The following is a 20,879-nucleotide window of genomic DNA, read 5'->3' as shown; positions in this document are numbered from 1 at the left end:
TCACTATAGGCCTATATCATATAAGGATAAAGTTACTTTCATTTGTTTTTTATCCCATGAAAAAAAACCAATGTATTTCTCTGACTCTACTTCCTGTCGTTGGCACTCATCCCCAGGCCTTTTCCCTCCTACTGAAGATCTAAAACTTTTTTTAAAGGCTAAGTATTTTTTCCTAAAACAGCACTGCAGTTTTTAACAAACACATCTCACATACATCTGGTGCTTCACTAAGTATTTACGGCAGCAAGATGGCGTATGGGGGATTGACTTAAAATAAACTACAGTGCCTATGATCGTAACAAAGGAACATGTCACCCTGTTCAACCATGTGGCTCACTGATGTATTTCTATCAGTTTTTGGATAACAATGTGGGTCTGTGGCCCAGAGGAATAAACTACATTAGGATTTAGCTCCACATGTATTATTAGTATAGGACAAAATAATTGTTGTTTTTGGTCTGTTCCTGGGATTTGATGACAATGAGACAAATATTGAATATCACCAGCCATCGTTCCTGCATTTGAAATTAAACCTTTTTATATATATATTATCGCACCTCGTGGCTTTTTCCATTGCAGGGCATTGTTTCTTTTATGTCCAGATTTTTATTTGGACCATAATCATGTTACTGTAGCTATTACATTCTGAATGAGAGACAATACAAATAAACACACAGTTCACAGAGGACATGCAGATGTCAGTCAGTCTCTGATGTGCAGATGTTTTAGGACCATATGTTACAGAGAGAATCCTGTCAGAGCTGTTCTCTAGTGCAAATCCATATTTGATGAGAGCAGATAAATGGATATATGAGCTCAGCCCTCCTGCCTGCCAAATAACAGTTATAAAGCTCTTTCTTCACATTAAGTTGTTCTATAGATTTCAGGAAGTGAGATATCTCATTTTCAGAAAATTCAAAATTGTCTTTATTCATTCATCTATTATCAAATATGACACATCTGCATTTTACAATGCAGCATTTCTCACGGTGAGGTTGATGGTGATCATTTAAAATTTTGTAATTATTAACACATTTTGTGTATTGCGAAATGTAAGTTCCATGCGATGATGTATTTTTACACACTTTTTAAATAGTGTCATTTTTCCATTCTGAGAAGCCCTGCAAAGCATTCTCAAGATTATGTCACAATTTTGCTGTAATACAGTACAATGTAGGAGTTGCAGTTGAACTGGTTGAACTGCAAGATGCTGATCCACATATTGGCTCATATAGGATGTTGCATAACAGTTTAGTTCAGAAGTCTTCATCTTTAGATTATCTTTAAATGTAACATTCCTATTTTGATGTTGTAGTGCATTTATAAAAGGAAATTTGCTTAACAATACAAACTACAGGTTACGAAATTACCACCAAGTTCAATTACCTCTGACTATTTCAACAATAAAAACCTTAGAGCTTCTCTAAAAAGCCTTCCAGATAGTGCTTTGTAAAATATACCATTTTCTCAATCTCTTATTATTTAAGTCAAAGCTTGTAACAATATGGAATTTGAGAAATAAAGATTGAGCAGTTAAGCTTTGTTTTATAGCTCAGCTTATCTTTACCAACACAGAGTGCCAGCTTATCCCTCTACCTGAGTTTACCATCACTCATACTACTAGAGATCATCATGTGATGGGATCATGGCCCCATGGGGCAATGGCCCCTTCCCTACCCCCCTAATACCGGCGCCATTGCTTGGACCACACCCATCTTTGAACTCAGCCTACATTTTGATCTCAACTACACACCTGTAATGTTTCGTGACTGCATCTTGCACGGTGGCAACGCTATTGCGGTGACAATATCTGGCTGCAGATAGACAGAACCATCTGGCAAAGTACTCAAATTCGCTTCTGTGGTCATTCCTGCTACAGTAGGTGTTCCCAGGACGACATTTTGCCATGATGACACACACACACACACACACACACACACACACACACACACACCCACACACACACACACACACACACACACACACACACACACACACACACACACACACACACACACACACACACAGTCTCACAAGGTAAGAAACCAACATTGCTGTCACAACCATCCCTTGGGATTTTAGAAGTGCTGATCCATATGCCAACCCCCTCACACTCTGCTGCAAACTGCATGAGGATATAGTCTGAAGGACATCATCTGCAAATAGTAGAGATGCACTGAAAGTTTTCTGTGCAGCTTTGTAGCTGGTTTCCCTTCAAGGAATACCACACCTCCTATTTATTTTAATTTATTTAAATAACCAAGTATTCCTGCTTCAATTTTTGTTGGCCCTCTACAGCTGTAACCCCTTGGATCTGTCACTACCTCTCCCACACAAACAGTTCTAATGTCATGCTTATATTATGCAGACATTTGAGCCAGCGCTAATAAAAACAGATCTAAAATTGGTTCACTTATTTTTCTTTCTGTTACATCAGCCCTGTGCCATTTAAAAACTGCTGGATCTGCATTATTTTGTCAAACACTGACTATGTGAGTCTTGCTTGCTTGATCTCTAATGCATGAATGCTCAAAAATTGAAGTCAGTCGTCTGATCCCCAACACTGCCCTTTCTGCACTTCTATTACATGCTGTATGGTAGGCGCGCTTCCTGCCATAGAGCTGGGCTGACCTCCTAACAAAGAACAGGTTCAATCTGCCTCCCCTCCCCCAACCCGGGAAGCTGATGAGGGTCACATGACCTTTCTAGACAGCACTGAGGAGCAATGGTAATATGTACGGGTGGGGGAAGGGTACTGCGAGTCACACGCATGGATGTATTAAGAGAACGGTTTGTTGTGTCATTATTAGGCTGGGGAAGCGCGTGGAAAGCTCAGTTTGTACCAGGGGAATATCCAGTTTGGTATCTATTCGTCATTGTACTCTGATATCCATTGACATATTGGATTTAGTTCCCTAAGCCCTGCTGCTTTATTTACACTGTACAGAGAATAGGACTGTCAGAGCCAGTCTGGAGTAAATGCTTCACTGTGTGTGTGTGTGTGTGTGTGTGTGTGTGTGTGTGTGTGTGTGTGTATATGTGTAAGCTTGTGGCATGAGAGAGAAAGCAAGCCTTAGTACTCACTGTAACCCCCCCTCCTCCCACTGTCTTCCTACCCTCCCCCTCTGCAACCATCCACACAGGCCAGAGAGATGCAGGAGGCTTCTGTTATGTCATGGTCTACAGAAGTATTTTCCAGACAAAGCAAAGCAGAATGAAAGATTTAAAAAAATCTGTATATTCAGGTGCAAATGCTTTGGTTTAATAAGCAAAGCAAAGTACAGTAGATGTAGCAGTTGACAAAGTGGAGCTCCAATGAACCATACAGTATGCAAACTGCTACAAAAAACACGCAACACATTCTCACCCCCATCGCCTCAAAAGTGATGCTTGGGCAGGTGCCTTTGGCGTTTGTTATTGTATTTAGACAAATTTTATATTTAGACGCACTTGTTCGGAACTCTTGGCGTCACTTTTTGACACTCTGGGTCGGGACGTCCATTTAACTGACATGCGGCACAAGAACGGGACAGTTAGGTTTAGGAAAAGATCATGGGTGGGGTTACAAAATGTACGTTTCAGTGACACGCGGGACACGAACCCCAGTCTCTTGGGTATAGAGGATCCTCGATACCTCTTGCTACTGTTGTCACTCTTAATACTAGGTCATCTTAGGTGTCTCAGGCGCAGCTCAAGCCCCGCCGAAAATGCGCGCAAGCTAGAAATAGGACAGACGCCTATTTTTCACGCGACACGCAAGCATGTTGGAAGCATTTCCAGGCAAAATAGAATACGAAAAGATGTTTATATGTCATTTTGACACATATACATTTAATAAATGACATTTTGATGTTTGAAAGTCTCTAGATTTTGGCATAAATGCAGATATAAATGTAATTTAATTTTGATTGATTTTCAAATATTGCACCTGTCAATACAGAACGGAATATTCTGTAGCCTATTTTGCCGTCAATACTGCCGACGTTGTCTTTGCTGTAATCAAATAAGGGAAAGAAAGAGGGATGCTGGACTGCAGGATTAAGCAAACAATTAACAATTAAGCAAAATCTGTTGAACTCCTTTTTAAATTGTATTTCAATTGGATTCTGATAAAACAATAACATGGACTTTATTATCTCAGGAAAGGGAATTTAAATATAAATATATATATATATATATATATATATATATATATATATATATATATATATATATATATATATATATATATATCGTGCAAACAAAAAATATTGACAAAATAAAGTTGAAGAACACGCTATTATTTCATTTTATCAATGGGAAACATACATGTGTACAAACAAGGCTAGCAGCAGCAGTGCCGAGTCAGACACGTTTCTGGTGTGCAAAGACATAGAAAACGCCACGCAGCCGCCACGCAACAGAAACGCCAGGCTCACGCCACGCAGGCAGTGTGCAGGAGCCCTTACAGTGCCGTGGTCAAGCTGCTGTTATGCCTGGTACGCTAGAGGATGATTTTTGCGGCGGTATCCGACGCTGAGAGCCAACTGACCAAGGGTCAGTATCTTACAAGTTGGGAGTGAGAACGGGCTGTTTAGGAAGCTGCATTGCCCCCCCCCCCCCCCGCTTCATAATCAAATTCCTTTAACAGAACAGGGGGAGGGAGAGAAGGCGGGAAAAGCAGACAGATGTCATAGATTCAAGGGTTGAGGACAGAGGTCAAGGGTTGGTGACCTGGGCATCCAATAGACTCGCCTTCCCTTTCCTCCCCCTCTGGCACAATGGCAGTCATTGACTTTGCAATGCTTTTTTCCTACAGTGACATTTAAATCCTTTTATGATACAGTTTTAAAACTTCCCGCTCAAGCTGCAGATTGCTCAGAAGCTACATGTTCTTAAGTTTATCAGTATTTTGTCCTGTTTAATTTTTGATGATAAAATACAACCAAAATGCTCGAAATGAATAGGCCATGGACAGACATTTTAAGACATATTCACATCAAAAGAATAGTGCGTCACACGCAGTTCAGATTCAGATGAGATCCCCTGTAAAATGGTGAATTGTTATTTACAATTTTTGTAAAGATAAACTAAACAAGATATTACATGTTAATTATATAATGTAAGAAGTGCTGATTGGCTAATTGTGTATGTCCTTTACATTATGTAATTTGGACATATCCAGACAGTGTGTTAAAATGGTTAATGCTGATGTAGCAGATGAATGGAGGTCTACAGCATAACGTCACAGATGAGTTTCCATGGAGACCATTGTATGAGTTTAAATCTTAAAATGGTCCTGCTACGGCAGGTATCACAATGTATTAATTTAGTGATTCAATTAGATGACGATGGTGGAGAGTTGTGCAACAAATCCTTTATACCCAAATACCCCAATATTTACTTTATTTATTTATTTAATCCCACTGTTATTGTGCTGATAATAACACCACCATCACTTTTGTGATGTTTATAGTAGATCCTAATGGACTGTGGAAAGGTCAACTCAAATATTTCCATGCCTAAAACAAGTTATTATTATATTTTTTTTACCTGACATTCCAGCCCAATTTATCCCTTTGATTTATTTTTATAAGTTAATGTAAGTTATATGTTGAGCTACCTCAAAATAGATTTATAGAAACCAGGCTGTTGAGCTTTGCTGAAAATGTAGGGCAGAGTTACGTTTTTAGTTTACAACCCGAGGGCGTTATAAAACATTCCTGCTGTATGATTTCTAGCCAGGAGAATCTCACAGGATCTGTGATGTCCCAGCTACACTGTATTGTTAGCTTAGAGGCTGGGGGATGGGCATGTCTGCTGTGCAGTGTGATCACTGATTTTAGCCTCCTGCTTTGTCATAGCAACATAATGCTGTGTAATGGGCCTCCACTCAGCTAGACACCCACTGCTGCATTGTGACATGTCGCTCTACATAAGCACTCTCCTGACCTCCAGGTTCAGGGGATGACATTTGAACAAGGCTGTTATGTTTCTCGTTGTTCCCTCTGGAAATAAGTAATGATAACAACAAGAAACACGGAGATTTACATGTGGCTGAGAATGATGGGGTGGTTGTATAACAGACAGGAAAGAGCAAACTGTGTTATCACACATCCTGATAAAAGTCATTCATATGGGAGATGTCAAACACCTTGTGGTCGGATATGTAAAGTGATTCAAAGAGCATTACCACCTGTTAACATTTCCCTTTCAAATTAGGTCATAAAACATGAAAAAATCCCGCTTCACTATGTAAGAGTTGTGTGCATGTGTCTGTATGCAAATTTATTTAAATGTGTCAGTGTATTTGAACGCATACATGTGTGTGTGTGTGTGTGTGTGTGTGTGTGTGTGTGTGTGTGTGACAGACATAGAGAAAAAGAGATTTCGTTGAGTTTCAAAATGTGTTCTATTTTCCATCATCTCTGATAATTGTTTGTCTCAGACATGAGCACAAAATCCCCCTGATAAATTCCCCATTGTTGGGTATTAATGCTGGATCATCTCCTGGAAAATATTGTGAGAAAAGAGAAAGTGAAAGAGAGGGAGGGAGGGAGAGGTGTTAAAGCACTTGTCTGGACCTTAAAATTAGTCTGTGGACATATTGCCATCTAGTGGTGCAAAATGGTACAGTACCTATGGAAAATCATTGAGATTATCCTCATTTGGATAGTTTGTCTTTATACTGTATATAGATTTGAAACCAGTGCTGTTTCATAACTCCCTCATCCTCGTCTCCTCTGCGTCTATTCATTATATTTAATCTGAAAATAAACACCAGCACACAGCACAAAAAAGGTGCAGTTATGATCATCCGGCTTTCTAACAACCACCAAGGGATACTCAGCTGTCAGTCAACCATCACTGTCTAAACTGAAGCCAAAATGTAACTTCAGCTCTGAGTGGGTGGTTTATATGTGAATAACAGCTTGTACTGGACTATCGTTTTCCACCATTTGCACAACGCTGCATTGTTTTGCGTTGTGGTGAAAGAAGGAATATATTTCATGCAGGCATCTATTTAGAAGTCCTCCAAGCCAAGTAGGTTTTTCCAACCTCATATACAAGATAAATATTTTCACAAGGAATGTTAGAAATTCTTGTGAACACACCAGGAGTGAATAGACTTGAAATTATGAATAGACAAAAGAGTGACTGTAAAGCGGAAGGTTATTTTTTTTTTTTAAATCTATCAGACAGCCTATTTAGAGATATTTTCCACATACTATATTTTATTAGTTTCAAGACATAACCAACCACTCATGGTTCACCTAAAAGGATAGCAGTGTACATCATCACAGGAATAAAGGCATAACTCAAGCTATAAAAGAGCAATGTCAAGTCATTGACCAAATCAGACACAATGTATAGGAGGCACATCTAAATCCAAATTATGAAGCATACAGTAAATCAATAATCATCTGCAAGAGATCCTGCAACACACAGCAATTTGTTTTATTTATATTCTCTCTGTGGCTTACATATCAATACTGAAAGAAAATAATCTGCTGACAAAAGAAGATTTCTAAACAAAATGCCTTTTTAAAATTGATTTGTCTGTGTGTGTGTGTGTGTGTGTGTGTGTGTGTGTGTGTGTGTGTGTGTGTGTGTGTGTGTGTGTGTGTGTGTGTGTGTGTCCCAAGGACAGGGATTTATTAACTTGGCATGTGCTGATTTCAGTGTTTTCTGCCTCTACTTGGTGGATGAAACTGTGTCTGTTGCCATGATGTCATTTTTGAAGCTCTTAAAGATAAACCTTATGTTTTATTTAGCATTGGCTGCTGATTTGCTTGAAGCCATTTTCCTAGTATTACTATCACTTTGGAAATTAAATCATAGCATGTGCAGATTAAGCAATGATAATGTCAGGTGTGGTGGAATTATAAACTCACAGCTTTGGCTGTCATCGAATGGTAGATCTTTGAACTTTCTGCTTCATCTATGAACGGGTGTCAACCTGTTCTGAAGCAGGTGAAACATAAAAATACATTACAAATGCAACACTATTAGAAAGATCTATGTGCCTATTTATTGTGTGTGCCCTTTTTAACATACTGATTGTGTCCATGATTAGAACAAAGGAACAATATCTCTAGATGTTTATATTCAAAAATACACAAAATGTATATAAAAACATCCACATTATAACTGCACTTCCAGTGCATAATACTTCAGTTATTCATGTTGAAATACTACCTCCATCCAAGCTAATCTCCTACTCTTTTGTTTGCTAGTGTTCACAACAAAAGGTGGTCGTCTCCTGTGATCCGGGTGGCCTCTCATCAAAGGTGTGAACTATGAGTCCACCTGCACCTTTAAGGATCAAAGATACTCAAGTGTTTGATCACCGTACACCTTCTTTCTCAGGAGTATGCAGGCTGAAAACCGATACTGGTGTGTTGTCTTTTGAGATGCCTTTTGTCCGATCGTGTGATAGAAACCCACATTTTTGCAGCTCTAGGATTGCAGCCGGTCCCTCGCCACACCAGCATATCCAGGCATCTTTCAGAATACCAACTAAAGAGGGAGTGAAGAGGCTGCAGTGTAACCAAGGGTGCTCTTGAACACAACTAAAAGGAATATATACTATCAGTTCCTGGTTAGCACTGAACCTGGGGATATTAAATGGCTAGTCTATATCCATGACGTTCTACTCATTTAGGCCGGATATTGCCTTGGGCTTCCTTTGTGTTGGCATTTTAAACTCCGGTTGATTTATGAGGACTATGGTTAACCTTTTCTCAGATCTCTGCAGGGTAAATCCAGACAGCTAGCTAGACTATCTGTCCAATCTGAGTTTTCTGTTGCACGACTAAAACAACCTTTGAATGTACACGTTCCACCAAAACAAGTTCCTTCCTGAGGCTATTTTGCAGAGGGGCCCTTGCTCCGTACAGCGCTTAGTGCCGCCCAGGACGATTGTGATTGGTTTAAAGAAATGCCAATAAACCAGAAGACGTTTTTCTCCCATTCCGGAATGCTGTGTGGACTCGCCTCAGACCCTCCTCCGCAGCGCTGTGGAGGAAGGTCGGGCAATGCGAGACTATTGATTGGCTGATGATGATGATGTTTTTTGTGAAAAGGGGCAAATTGAGCCTGAAAATTGGGGTATGAAAATAAGAGAAAGGTTATAATAGAGATAGTGTTGAGTATTTGACTGGAAATTAGAATTTAAAAAAGCAGCATTGAGCCACTGGTTTGTGTTCAAATATGTGTTTAATTTTAAGCAATATCTTCTAAACCAATCACATGAAGGCATAAAGACTGGGTGCACTATGCAGGAAAAGAACTGTATGCTTTGTTGTGTACATGTTTTAATAGATCATGAGCCAGTTTATGTACATCCAGGTCTATTTACATAGGTAAACACGTTGTTAATGGTGACTAATTGAAAAATATAGGTGTGAATTAATGCAGTGATGTGATTTACAGATGAAATCCAGTCAGACAAACATTCCCTCTTTAGATAGCTTTATAGTCTGAATTCACAACTGGCAGAGACCTTTCCCAGTCAATGAAAGCATGGCGTCGGAGGGGTACGTGTCCCACAGACTGCAGGAGACATCAGGACCGCACACAGACAGTGTGTTTCCTTCACTGCACACTATAAAAAAAACCACCACACATGGCTGTAATAAGCCAACAAATTAAGCCATTATACTGTTTTTAAGGTACACAGACATCCGTGTTTAAATATTTTAAGAGTGGCAAGGGATTGCTCTCACCCCAAGTTACATTGTGTGTCTGAGACCACCAGGGAAATGATCACACATCCATCTTATCATTAGCGAACTGTGAGATGATTTGTATGATAAATAGCCATACTTTTGCAAAACTATGACATGCCAGTGCTCTCATTACAGCCGTCTACCTACTCTCACCGAGCAGGATGTTGAGTATTCATGAATGACATGGGAATTTGTGTCTGATGGGAATTTTTTGCTTGATTTCATAATCCCCATCATAGAGATGGCATCTGCTGTTCAGGATGTGCTAATATGGGCACATTACAGTTATGGTTGAGGCATGGGTCGAACTATTTTGGCACAATGCGTAATTGGCCCCCGGCAAGATGGCGACTTAAGCCAAATGTAATGATGGTGTATAAATGTGTGTTCACTCCCACTCTGCACACAGTTTAAGAGCAACATCTATAAAACTTCATTATGCTGCTGCTGTAATGGGGTTGAGGGAAGTACTCCATGAGCTGACAAAAGCAGGAGTGTCTTGTAAACCCTCGGGGGAACTTTCTAATTAAATACTCACTTTTTAACTCCAATAAATAGCGAGGATTTCAAGCTTTTCCTACGTGTCATATTTTCTCCATACCTCAGGCCAGAAGTTGAGAGTCCAGCTTGAGGAATTTAGTCAGGATGGTTTTAATGGTTTTCCGAGTAGATTTGTTTTTCCAAGCTACTGTTAAACTGGGAGGTGAGAGGTAAAGGGAAAGGGCTTCCCTGGGATGTTGGCAAGCTTCACGATGGCCATATGTGAGGGTTTGATACAGAAAATCTGGCTCCTCCACATTTCTGACGAGTTGTGTCATCAGTAGATGGCAGTAGGGCTAACCCTTCTGCTTAGTAGACAGGTGTATACCTGGCTTTCCATTGTGCATGACGTGTGTATATATCGTTGGGGCATTCTTATGAAGTCATGAGCTGGTACTCTGCCAAAAATTGAATGAATGAATAAATGAAAGGAAGGACAGGAGCAAATAAAATAAATTAATAAATAAATAAGCACAATATTTTTAGCACACATATTTTTTTTCCGTGTTCCTTGGCCCAAAAGTAAATTCATAGTAATCATTTGTTATTTACCTTTGACTAAGATTTCTGAAAGCAACGTTTGTATTAAAGGGCACTCCACCGATTAAACTCATGAAGTTCTGTTTTGTTCTGGAGCTTTCCAAAAAAGTAACCCTGATGATGTAATCGGGGTTATCTCTGATTGGACTTGACACTTGAATTAAATATCAGAAAGTCTGCATTACAAACTTGACGTGGAGTGGGCATTAAGGAGGCAGGGGCCCAGCTAATGAAAGACGTTATGGAGATGCATTATGAGAAGTGTAAGATTTCCATACTAGGGAAGTAATAGTCAGAATGCCTTGCCTCTTTAATTAGAGTCAGACCTTCAACTCATTAGGTATATGTAAGGAGGATAGATAGATAGATAGATAGATAGATAGATAGATAGATAGATAGATAGATAGATAGATAGATAAATAGATAGATAGATAGGTAGGTAGGTAGATAGATAGAGAGAGGTAGGTAGATAGATAGATAGATAGATATATATATAGATAGATAGATAGATAGATAGATATATATATAGATAGATAGATAGATAGATAGATAGATATATAGATAGATAGATAGATAGATAGATAGATATATATATAGATAGATAGATAGATAGATAGATAAGATAGATAGATAGATAGATAGATAGATAGATAGATAAGATAGATAGATAGATAGATAGATAGATAGATAGATAAACAGATAGATAGATAGATAGATAGATAGATATATATATAGATAGATAGATAGATAGATAAGATAGATAGATAGATAGATAAGATAGATAGATAGATAGATAGATAGATAGATAGATAGATAGATAGATAGATAAACAGATAGATAGATAGATAGATAGATAGATAGATAAAAGGTAAAGGTAAAAAACAAATAAAAAACCCATAACTAATTAATAAACTACAATAGAATAAGTCAGAGTAACACTGGACAATATGCCTAGTATTAAACACTGCACATTAGTACTGCATGTAGTAATCACATTATAATCACTTATTTACTGCAGCTCATTCCATGACTGATTAAATATTGCAAGTTGATTATAGATCATGATTTCCATTCATACATCCTTTTCTTCCTCCTTGTAGGCCTGCTCACTGACAACGTGCCCATGCTTTGACCTGTGTGCAGGTCTATGCAGCAGTCTACCTGCTTTAACGCTCCTCGTGTCTGTCAGTCACCACGCGATCCTCCAATCGCAGGGCATATGAGCCCGTGACTCCTCCCCAGTGTATAATTGAAGTTTCTTTAGTTTCTCCGGCGGAGCCTGCACGCAGTATTGTCCGATCCTTGGAGGGATTAAATACACAACCTCGGGACCATGTTTTCTAGGAGCCTGAATGTGTGTGTGACCCTGTGTTTGTGGATTACGGCGTTAATGAGCCCGGGAAGTGTGTCCGCGAGGAAGCAGGACGACTCTTTCTTCACTGCCAGTATTTACCGAGCAAGATGCGCTTCGAGATGCCTCAGCCTGCACATCACTCGCATCTCCGCTTTTTTTAAGCACTCTCAGGTAGGCTACGAGCATGTGGTCACAGACAATCAAACTTCTGGCGTTGAAAATGAGGAATAAACGCCGTGTTGTATTATTTAATGAATATGTGCTAGTGGAATCCTTCCAACATAAGTCAAACCTGTTTCTCTTGAGCCCATCGTGAAGAGACAGGAGCAGGTCACTAATGGTGCTGCTGAGATAGGCTACTACTTTCTCACTTGTGTTTTCTGTCACTGACAAGAAAATAAGACCCTTTTAAACGGAAAGTGCCACAAAAATAAACACACCAGTTGCTGAAGCATTTATATGATGGTTTGAGTTGCTTGTAAAGTTGCCACTTATGTCGTAGCCTATATTACTGGTCGTGTAGAGAGGGACGCTTGGAAATGTATCTACTTAACCAAATCCAGTATTTTTGAGACTAATGGGTGATGGACGCCTTGTGGAGTCAGTTTCCATTAATCACTGGAAAATGAGACACCCGTTTCGGTCAGTGCAAATGTAATGGACTTAACTCCTGTTATGACTCTATAGAGTGTTACTTTTCTGTTGCTCACTTATTTATAAGGAATCTCATGCATATACAACACAGCCTATATTCATAGTGAGAATTTTACACTAGTGTCCCCACAAATCATGTTGTGATGCAGACCTTGCTTGAAGCTACTATGCATTAGCTGTATTCTTTGTATGATTTGGTATGTGGTGTCAGAAGTTGTTTTTCACCCTCCACTGGACACACTGTTCTCTCCCAGGACTCCTAGAGAAAAGGACTGGTCACTGATCCTTCTTACCCTCTTGTGCCTTTTCACCAGCTATCTATCTGGTGACTGCCTTTATACTGACTTAATTTGCATCTGCATAGCATGTCTTTCTCAAGGTGCATTAATGAATCCGTAATTTTTAGAAAACATTGTGGAGTAAGGCAAATTTGTAATTAGGTCTAATGAATCAACATAGTGCATTGCTTGTTTCTCTGTGACCAATTAACTTTACTTTGAAAGCACTTATTGATCTGGTAGTTCTTAATGCATGTCTGTGGGACACAGAGACCTACTGCCAGAATCCTGGCAATTTTATTATGGGGGAATACACCTGGGGTGAGGGAAGAATGTGGTTAACTCCAAACAGAAAATAGCAGTGCTGTGCATCCAAAGACACAGATTGAAAACAGTGTTTCTTAATTCACAACTTGGCAAGCAGTGTTGGGTATTTGTTTTGAGAAGAATCCAAGGGTATATTGCCGCTCTGGGTTGCAAAGTTGGGGAATTATATTAGTCACCAGCTGACAGAGAAGTCAAATAACTGATGGAAGTCTCGCCTCTAATGAACAGCTAATAGTCTATATAATTGACTGCAGAGCCTCGAAGTCGGAGTCAGCCTCTTTCACTGAGGGGGAAATGAGAGGGAGGTGGTTTGTCTAAAGAGAGGAGCATTTTTGTGGTCAGTGATAAGCAAGGTTGCTTGAGCAAGCTTGTTGGTCTAAGAATAGAAGGCAATTGTTGATAATCTGCAAGGACTGTCTTATGCACTGTGTTCTCAACAGTCCTTTCATGTGAAAATGGGGGGTCTGCTCAGCTGCAAAAACATATGGCTCTCCTCCCCCCTGCCCTCTACCCCCTGGCCCTGCCAATAAATGCCAGCATCACACCTCATAGGCATGTAGAGGATGCACTCACTGAGCTACTGATGCTGCTCCTCCGAGGTCACCTTCCTGCTAAGTGCTGGCGTCCAATTGTGCTAAATGTGATAAGCTCTAATGTACTGTTGCCACAACACTGGAGCATGCTCAGTCAGCACAACCTACAGGTGGATCTGCTTCCTCTGCCAGATCTTATTACAGCAACGTGCCGACAGGCAGCAGCTCGGAGCTCCACTCCAGTGATTGAGACGACAGACCTCTTAATTCAACTCGGACATCCTTCAGGGGTCATTTAATACACGATAGGAAAACCAAGACATACAACACTTTTCCATTTTAATGGAAATTAAATGCCTGGGCTGTATGTCAAAGTGGTGACATTTGCCTACTGTTTCTTAATATTTTACTGTGTCTACTCAATATCTAGTAATCTATATGGACCACTGCTTATTTTGGTCATGGTACAATAGACAATTTGTCCTCTTAACACATTTTGCAGCTGGAATTTAAAACTTCTGTTTTTCATATCAATTTTAATATGATCATTCTGTGAATACTGGACAATACTTGGAGAATTTAGCACTTGCAGATGTTACGAACACCCACGCGTCTTTCCTTTTTATGTGGCTGAAACAGAGGACAAATGAGAGACTTTGTTTTAATTGTAGCAATTGTGAATTAGTGTGAAATGGAAACAAGCATGGAGTTGCAGAGTTAGGAAACCCATGGGTCGTCCATTGGTTGGCAGATTTATAGCTACTGCAGATCTATTGATGTAATAGTGTTTCCAAATAGAGATTTATTGACATTTTACTCCACATTTGGGGAACTTGTCACCCCTGTACAATAGACAGACGGCAACACCCAACCATAAATATTAGCCTCGGACACTTTAAAATATTAAGAGCGAGCTGGGAGCCCTGTGCAATATTGTATTCTGAAAACATCAGCCTTGTAGTGGATTATTTATGTGGAGACCTGTGAAGCCAAAAACAAGGTGTGTCCATGAGGTCTTGTTATTACATTCAGTCATTAATTTCTAATGTGCTGCACAGTAAAGCCTAAGCATCAAGCTTGAGAGATTTGTGTTTTAAGCGAAGGGAAGAAAAAACATTGGAAAATAGTTTTTCCGTGTCCCCTTGTTTTCGCCTTTGATATTAAGTAACCTGCGGTGGAATCAAACCGCAGCCAGTGCTCGTCTCATGTGTGGAGTTTTTCATTAGCAAAGACAGTGGATGAATAGAGGTCTATGTAGCTTGGCCTCACCTCTCTGTAAATGCTTTTAAACCATGACCGTCCTGTCTGTAAATCTCAGCCTCCAGTGCTGTTACACCCTGAGCTACCTCATTTGACAAATAGCCTTCATTCCTAAGTGGGGACAACTTTGCACCAGTGTTGTTGTTTGAGATTTCTGAAACACCCTTTCATGTTAACATTGGATGTGCGCTGGACACATTAGTTCACTTTCAGAGCCCCTGTTAAATAATTCAGTTAAAGTGAATACTTGATGAGCATAATGACCACAACCCTCACACCCACTCAAGTCAAAGCCTAAATCTTGAGGCCTTTTATTTTAGTGCTGTGCCCTTAAGGATCAGTTATTTTGGTGTTGCCTGAGGATCCCTGGGCTCTCAAAGGACACACAAAGACACCAGGCTGTCCTTTGAAGTTCTGTCTCCTGTTAACTTAGCCAGAAATGAAGGTCTCATTGACCAGCAGTATTTTCCCAGTAGTGTAAAGCTGGAAAACATTGGCAAGATAAGAAGGAATTGAAACACAATTCACCTGTGTAATCTGAGATCCATTTAATCCAAATCAGAGGCTCATAGGATAGAAAAAGATTTCCATTTTCAAAAGGTGGAATGCTATCCTCAAAGATAAAAGATGTTTTGTCCACGTTCCCCTCAGTTGTCTAGACAATACAACACGCCTCTGGCCACCTGCTATGTCTTCTCAGCTGCCATAATGTATCTCTGTGATAAATCCCCTGTTTACATGACTCCACCGGTGTCACTAACAAAGCAGAGAGTACACCTTAGCCACACATTCATATACCACTGTCTGGTATCCTCTCCTCGACCCCATCACACAGGAGGATATCTGGACAGCATTCATTCACTGGAGTCCTTGACAGTCCTCAGCACTGCATAATGTTCAGACTGCAGAGGAATGTCATGGTGAGTCAGAGAGATGAAGTTCTGACCTATAATTATTCCCCCGTTGGTCCCTGACATGGTGGGGTCAGGCCTGGACAGCTGGGGCAACATCCTGCTGAGCTTCTCTTCTACAGTGATGCTGTCACACAGCAAAATTAGCTCCTCTGTGGATCTGGCCCTGTCGCCAATGATGGATGGGTGAAGAAAGGTGTCAAAAACAGGATTGATGATTTAGAACATGGTTTAGAGTTGTGACAATCTGTATAAATTATCCAGAGGCACTGGCTGCCAGTGTAAATGTCAAGGTTTTATTTACAGCAACCCCATGGGGGGTTTGACTAGGTCGGATTGATAATTTTTTATAAGTTAGCAAAGTCCACAAGGATTTTAATCATGGGATACAGTACACAAAGATGTACTAGTGAGGAATAATTTATATTTTAATCAACATTTGGTCAAGCAGATTGAAGGAGCACTACTACACAGAACAGGGCAGAAAACTTGCTTGTGCACTCTCAACTCTTCAGCCAAATTAGCGCTCATTTCTACTTCATTTGGTAAGAAAATGAAACAACCATTCCTAGTCTCCTTGGTGCTGAGACTCATATTTTTTTCATCTTTATCTGCAGTTTTTTGTTGAAGAGATTCTCCTAAGACATGACTATACAATCATGGATTCCTTTGAAGCCATTTGACCATTATCCTTGACGCTAAAAGCACAGCACTTACTGGTACTGGATGTCAAATTAAACCCTTTAATGATAAGTTCTCTCCTAAGGTCTCATGGGAAATTTCTTCTGGATTACATTGTTGGAAAAGGCTTTGAACTTGACATTGAACTTAAGCAGACTTTTTGCCTGCAGACTCCTAAAGTTTGGCTGTATCCTACGGCTACGTTGATTTCATGCAGAAGTGCAGGAAACATCCAAAAGGGAAGTTCAGATTCAGGCCATTGGCTAGAATGAATTTTTATCAATGAAACTCTAAACTCAGAGCCTCTATTGAGAATATTTGCATTTAATTTTGTATCACTTAACCAAAGGTTTAGAAAACAGGTGGACAAAATATCTGCTATTTCAGTGTTTTTATAACATCAACCTAAATATCATATTTTCTGATAGACATCACATCCAAACATTTAATCTCTTTCATGTTGACCAACTGGTCATTTATTCTGAAGTACTAGCCTTGCACTTGCCATCCAAGCACAATTATGTTTGCAGAGGATGACAGCATAATTCCTCGCCCTAATGGAATTCAGGAAATGACCACTTGCACAAGCCATTTACCCCCACTGGTCTTTCGCTTGACAACTCCCCATATTTACACGTAGATAATTTATAAATATGCAGCAGCGCTATTAGGACCAAATGTTTGCCTTGCTGAAGTACACAAGGTGGCACTTCCATGGCAATTAGAGGAAATTGGCACTATCTGCAGTCTACACAGCAGTGCTGACATCAGTTCTCGCCTTAGTTACCTTGGGGACGTCTGTTGAGAGATCAAACGGGTCCTCAGAAAAGCTGAGGTCACCGTGCTGCTGAATCTGCAGGCCCCTGGCCCTGGTGCCGGTGACCCCACTTTCCTGCTTAGGTTACATGCACTCAGCATGCAAAGCTGACTCTTTGAAATGTGTCTAGCGTTCACATTATTGTTACTCCAAAAGGCCTTGACTTAGGGGAAAGTTGTATTAAGATGTATTGATTGAAGAGGAGAAGCTCAAAGCCACATATTCATTTGATGAATTGATAACTAAATGTATTTTTTCTGATGACTGATGATATTTTCCCTTCTCTTTTACAGAATAATGGATCCTTGGTTTGGTGCCAGAATCACAAGCAGTGCTCCAAGGTAGTGTGGTTTCCCTTCTTCCCTGAATGAGACACAAGCCACATACATGCCTCATTATCGGAGCATAATACAACATAAAGTGTGCGAGTCACGACAGGGCTAGTTTTGTCATGCCTGCAGGAATCACTTCGAGAGCTGTTGACATAGACTTTCATGAAAAACTCTTTTCAGGTAGTCCTTACTTCTGCTTCCATTGATACTTATTGGGATACAATTAAATACAACTAAATATAAAATGTTAAGTTGAATGCATTTAAATGAAAGCAAATGTATGAACGCAAACCATGATTATTTTTCCTACTCGTGTCATTTGGAATTTCAGTAGGATGTATTACACTACGCCTCCCGCAGGGCTTGTTTGTGTTTCGTGCCCTGTCCCAAAGAAGTTTGATACAAAGCTGGTGTCGACAGCTCCTCTGAAAAGATGGCGCTGACATATTCTATCAGACTCTCCCGGAGCTGTTGACATGGCCCTCAGAGATGTGCCGTATAGACTGTAGACAGAGAACACTACAGAGCTGAAACAAGGATGATGATACGCTAGCCAAGTAGAAATCTGAACAATGCTCTCTGTAGCTGTCAGAGGCTCTCATCTCCTCACACACATACCGTGAAACCAGGATTCAATACTGTTTGCCCATAAGGACTCAAAGTAGGGCATAGACAACACATATAGTATACATTGTCTGAATAAAATACAGGAAGTATGGTATTGTCGTGATGACAACTTAGATGTAGTGCTAGTATGTGTTTATTGTTTTTTCTCAAACGTCCACAGACCTTGGTGTACATAGAGGAATGCATGCTGAGAATTTGGGCAAATCACAGTGTTGTAGTGCTGGTGATTAATTGGAAATTCAGGAAAATGCGGATTTTTTTTCCCCGCGTATGCTTACTTAACACGGCCTCACATTTGGTGTACATATTAATCACAATCAGTGTCTAGTATCAACTGCCTCACAAAATGAACCTTTGTGTTTGATTTCTAAATTCCTCTTTTGAATTTCAAATTGTTTCCTTGGCAATTTGCATAAAGCCTGGGATACAGCAGAACCATTGTTCTTTGTGCTTACATCTGCAAATGTATAGGTTACTTACTTCCCTGACCCAACCTAGCAGATGTTTACAACAATATTGAATCTGTTGTACTGAATGTGTATTATTCTGTGTAAATTGTCAACTGTTATATTGTCTTATTTCTATGATAAAGTCCTATTATTGAACAAGTATGCGGTAATTTAAGTGTCTCGAGGGAGGCAAAACAGAATTAACTGTCCCTTAAACAAAATCTGTGATAAAGAATATGTCATTTATATTACCTTAAACCTTCTGTGACACGTTTAAAGTTAATGTATAGGCATTTAAGAATGCAAACCTCTTTTGTATTCACCATAATGCTGTGAAACGTGTTCCTCTCCTTTCCACTGTGATAGCCAACATTGGCTCTTGGCACTAGTCATTCCCCAGTCTTTCGGCAGAGTTTTATGTTTGAAAAAGGCTTTTGCTGGCTGTGAGTCCAGTACAGCATACTGTTTTCATAATCAACTAGCTAAAATTTGCTGAAACTCTGCAAATGTCCCAAAACTCTTTAATAGACTTCTTGTTTTTCCTTGCTATAACAAGCATGTCAGTTAGCACTTCTTTATCCTACTGGTAGGTTGTAAATAAATGAGGCTGGATTTGATGTAAGCCCGTAAAAATAATGATGCTTGTGTTACTGCTGCACAAATGTGGTGTTATGCTACACTGCCATTCCAAATCGTTTCAAGGGCTCTCTGAATTTAATTAATTCAATTGTATCCTAGGTTTTAAGTTCAGCCATTCAGGATGTGGGCCAGGGCATGGTGCTGAAGTTTAATTTGCGGCCAGAAGTCAATATTTTGGTAGCAAACACCACCACACTTCACTTCCACATCAATGACTTGAGTGCACACTCAGGGCCTGTGTGTAGTGTGTTAAAACACAGAGCTATTGTGGCCACTTTAACAATTGTACCAAATGGGCCCATGCTGTACAGTGGTTCCCTGTGAATAGCTCTACAGCCGCTGATTAGCCTCTTCACTTCATGAACAGCACACAGTCAAACAGAAAGACAAAGGCAGTGGCTCCCGGGGAGTGCGTTAGAGCAGAAGGCCTGTCCACCCAGAGCTCTGTTAAAGAGCCTTAGAGAGCTCCCTGCCTGTGAGGAAAATGTGAGGAAAGGGCTGCCTAATAATTTAGACAAAGATGCTGTGACCTTGTCCATCTGTCTGCGTTTAAGGAAATCAAAGCCTCCCGCTTCCGTTTGTGAAGACAAAGTCATCCTGGTCATCTCGTATGCAGTGTCCAGAGCCGGCCCCCCTCTCAGTGTCCCCATTGTCATGTTAATTAACCTGCTTGCCCTCTCTCCAGAGCAGAGCGAGGTGGCATTTTGAAGAGCTGGGGAGTAATTATCATGCCATAACACTGGACCAGCAGACAAACTCCATTCACTGGGGAGACGCCAGGAGAACAGACAGCAGGCATTTCTTTCTTTGAGCTATTGTCATTAAGTCTCCCTACTGTTAGAGCTCCCCCTTAAGGAGTTTGGATGTGTTCCCTGAAAGCTTTCAAAACTCCAGGGTGTTCACTTTTTCTGCTGGCGCAAAGAAAATAGATTTTGTGCGTGTGCATGGGAGAGTGTGCAGAAGCTGTCCACATTCAGAGAATGGCTGATATTAGCAGGGTTTGCTTCTCCCCCATGGGAGTGATCCAGGCTCCAAATCAAATGCTAGGATTGACTTAAGGCAGCTAAATGCCGGTCTACAACAAAGCGGTGCACTGCATTACTCAAACTTCTCTCAGGGAAGGAAGAGAAGAAAGGACATGTGCATTATGCCTGGATACGTTGGCCTGTGGTGAGTCATTGGAACGTGGCCATCACTTATAATTCCTGAGAAAGAAAAGTGTCATAT

The 20,879-nt window shown here is 40.2% G+C and overlaps 1 protein-coding gene and 1 long non-coding RNA gene across 2 annotated transcripts in view; one reads left to right on the top strand and one right to left on the bottom strand.

The window, feature by feature from the left end:
• Positions 1–1,713: 1,713 nt before the first annotated feature.
• Positions 1,714–9,352, bottom strand: LOC118495558. Its single transcript, XR_004898011.1, has 3 exons — positions 9,341–9,352; positions 8,428–8,437; positions 1,714–1,810 (listed from the first exon to the last, which is right to left on the bottom strand). It is a non-coding gene; the product is annotated as an uncharacterized LOC118495558 (long non-coding RNA).
• Positions 9,353–12,037: 2,685 nt separating this feature from the next.
• The window catches only part of LOC116047309 (anosmin-1), a 40,170-nt gene continuing 31,328 nt past the window's right edge, over positions 12,038–20,879 (top strand). The window contains exons 1-2 of the mRNA XM_031296021.2: positions 12,038–12,315; positions 17,899–17,946. Coding sequence (XP_031151881.1) covers positions 12,124–12,315; positions 17,899–17,946 — 240 coding nt within the window. The 5' untranslated portion in view covers positions 12,038–12,123. The remainder of the gene's footprint in view (positions 12,316–17,898; positions 17,947–20,879) is intronic.

Source organism: Sander lucioperca, chromosome 8 (genome assembly GCF_008315115.2).
Source record: "Sander lucioperca isolate FBNREF2018 chromosome 8, SLUC_FBN_1.2, whole genome shotgun sequence".
In the NCBI taxonomy this organism is placed as follows: domain Eukaryota; kingdom Metazoa; phylum Chordata; class Actinopteri; order Perciformes; family Percidae; genus Sander; species Sander lucioperca.
The sequence above is the reverse complement of the archived record's forward strand: the minus strand, read 5'-3'. Positions and strand labels throughout refer to the sequence as shown.